This window comes from Cebus imitator, unplaced genomic scaffold (assembly GCF_001604975.1).
Source record: "Cebus imitator isolate Cc_AM_T3 unplaced genomic scaffold, Cebus_imitator-1.0 Scaffold375, whole genome shotgun sequence".
NCBI classification, from domain to species: domain Eukaryota; kingdom Metazoa; phylum Chordata; class Mammalia; order Primates; family Cebidae; genus Cebus; species Cebus imitator.
This window is the reverse complement of record NW_016107690.1, coordinates 1,318,690-1,320,829: the sequence shown is the minus strand read 5'-3', so window position 1 is coordinate 1,320,829 and position 2,140 is coordinate 1,318,690. Positions and strand designations below refer to the sequence as shown.

At 54.9% G+C, this 2,140-nt stretch overlaps 1 protein-coding gene across 2 annotated transcripts in view; it reads left to right on the top strand.

Moving 5' to 3' along the window:
- Positions 1-1,020, top strand: part of TLE6 (TLE family member 6, subcortical maternal complex member) — a 16,922-nt gene extending 15,902 nt beyond the window's left edge. For both annotated transcript variants that reach the window (XM_037730985.1, XM_017507453.2), the window contains exon 17: positions 779-1,020. In XM_037730985.1, coding sequence (XP_037586913.1) covers positions 779-883 — 105 coding nt within the window. In that variant the 3' untranslated portion in view covers positions 884-1,020. The remainder of the gene's footprint in view (positions 1-778) is intronic.
- The last annotated feature ends 1,120 nt before the right edge of the window (positions 1,021-2,140 follow it).

The following is a 2,140-nucleotide window of genomic DNA, read 5'->3' as shown; positions in this document are numbered from 1 at the left end:
AACCCCAGCACTTTGGGAGGCCGAGGCGGGTGGATCACGAGGTCAAGAGATCGAGACCATCCTGGCCAACATGGTGAAACCCCGTCTCTACTAAAAATACAAAGACATTAGCCGGGTGTGGTGGTGTGCGCCTGTAATCCCAGCTTCTCGGGAGGCTGAGGCGGAAGAATCGCGTGAACCCAGGAGGCGGAGGTTGCAGTGAGCCGAGATTGTGCCACTGCACTCCAGCCTGGTGACAGAGCGAGACTCCGTCTCAAAAAAAAAAAATGACCCAGGCGTGGCGGCCTACATTTATAATCCCAGCATTTTGGGAGGCAGGAATATCCCTTGCAGTTAGGATTTCAAGACCAGCCTGGCCAACACAGTGAGACCCCATCTCTACAAAAACTCAGAAAAGGCAGGGCAGGGTGGCTCACGCCTGTAATCCCAGCACTTTGGGAGGCCAAGGCGGGCGGATTGCCTGAGTTTATGAGTTCCAGACCAGCCTGGGCAACATGATGAAACCCTGTCTCTACTAAAATACAAAAAATTAGCCGGGCATGGGTGGAGAAGTACGCCGGTAGTCCCAGCTACACGGGAGGCTGAGGCAGGAGAATTGCAAGAACCCGGGAGGCGGAGGTTGCAGTGAGCTGAGATTGTGCCACTGCGTTCCAGCCTGGGCAATGGAGCAAGACCCCATCTTGTCTTCTCGGAAGAGACCATGTGTCATGCTTGAGCTAACGGGTAAAGACCAGGGGTGTGCCCTTCCCCAGCTCATTGCCTACGGTTCCCCGTTCAGGTACCCGAGACGTCCCCAATCCTGTGCTGTGACATCTCGTCCAACAACCGCCTCATTGTCACCGGCTTCAGGGAGCACGCCTCCGTGTACCAGATGACCTACTGAGGGGCCTTCGCGGCCGTCCCCCACCTTTTTGTTCCCCCAACCGGTGGTCGTGGTGGAGGGAGGTGGGGAAGGGTCTTCTACCGTGTTGAAAACACCCTCTGTGGTGAGCAGATTGCTGTCACGCGTAATAAAGCATCCAGGAAAAGCAGAGTGGACACGTCCTGTCCTCTGAAGGGGAAGGGGCTTCCCCATCCCGTCCCTGCTCATCTCGTGGAAATCTGGAAGGACTTTATCCAGCCTGGTGGCTCTTAGCCGCCCCCCCCTTTTTTTTTTTTTTTTTGCAGGATCTGTCACGCAGGCTGGAGTGGCTTCACCCCGACTGCGTCCTCTCCATCCTCCTGCCTCAGCCTCCTGAGGAGCCGAGATGACAGACGGGCACACTCCACCCGGCTGATCTAATCTTAGATGCTGGGCACGGTGGCTCACACCTGTAATCCCAGCACTTTGGGAGGGTGAGGCCGACAGATCATTTGAGTTCGGGTGTTAGAGACCAGCCTGGGCAATACGGTGAAACCCCGTGTGTACTAAAAACACAACAATCCAGCTGGGTATGGTGGCGCACACCTGTAGGCCCAGGAGCTCAGGAAGCTGAGGCAGGAGAATCGCTTGAACCCAGGAGCCAGAGGTTGCGGTGAGCGGAGATCATGCTACAGCACTGCAGCCTGGGCGATGGAGGCTACATCTCAAATTAATAGAATAACATTTTATGTAGAGACAGGGTCTTGTGTTGCCCCGGCTGGTCTCAAACTCATGATTTTAAGGGATCCTTGCACCTGAGCCTCCCAAAGTGCTGAGATCACACGTGAGAGACACTGTCCGGTCCTCTGAGCTGCCTGCAGCTTCTGGGATCTAATAATCCTGGGGTAGTGGTCTTAAGTCTCAGTGATGCTCCAAACCCAGGGCTCATGAGAAACATTCTTTGCAGGCTGGGTGTGGTGGCTCACACCTGTAACCCCAGCACTTAGGGAGGCTGAGGTGGGTGGATCACGAGGTCAGGAGATTGAGACCATTCTGACCAGCATGGTGAAACCCCGCCTCTATTAAAAACACAAAAATTAGCCTGGCATGGGTGTCGGTGCCTGTAATGCCAGCTACTCAGGAGGCTGAGGCAGGAGAATCTCGAACCCAGTAGGTGGAGGTTGCGGTAAGTCAAGATCACACCACTGCACTCCCTGTACGCAGCTCGACTCAGCCTCAAAAACAAAAAACAAAAAACAAAAATGCTTTGCAGGCCGGGCACCATGGCTCATGCCTGTG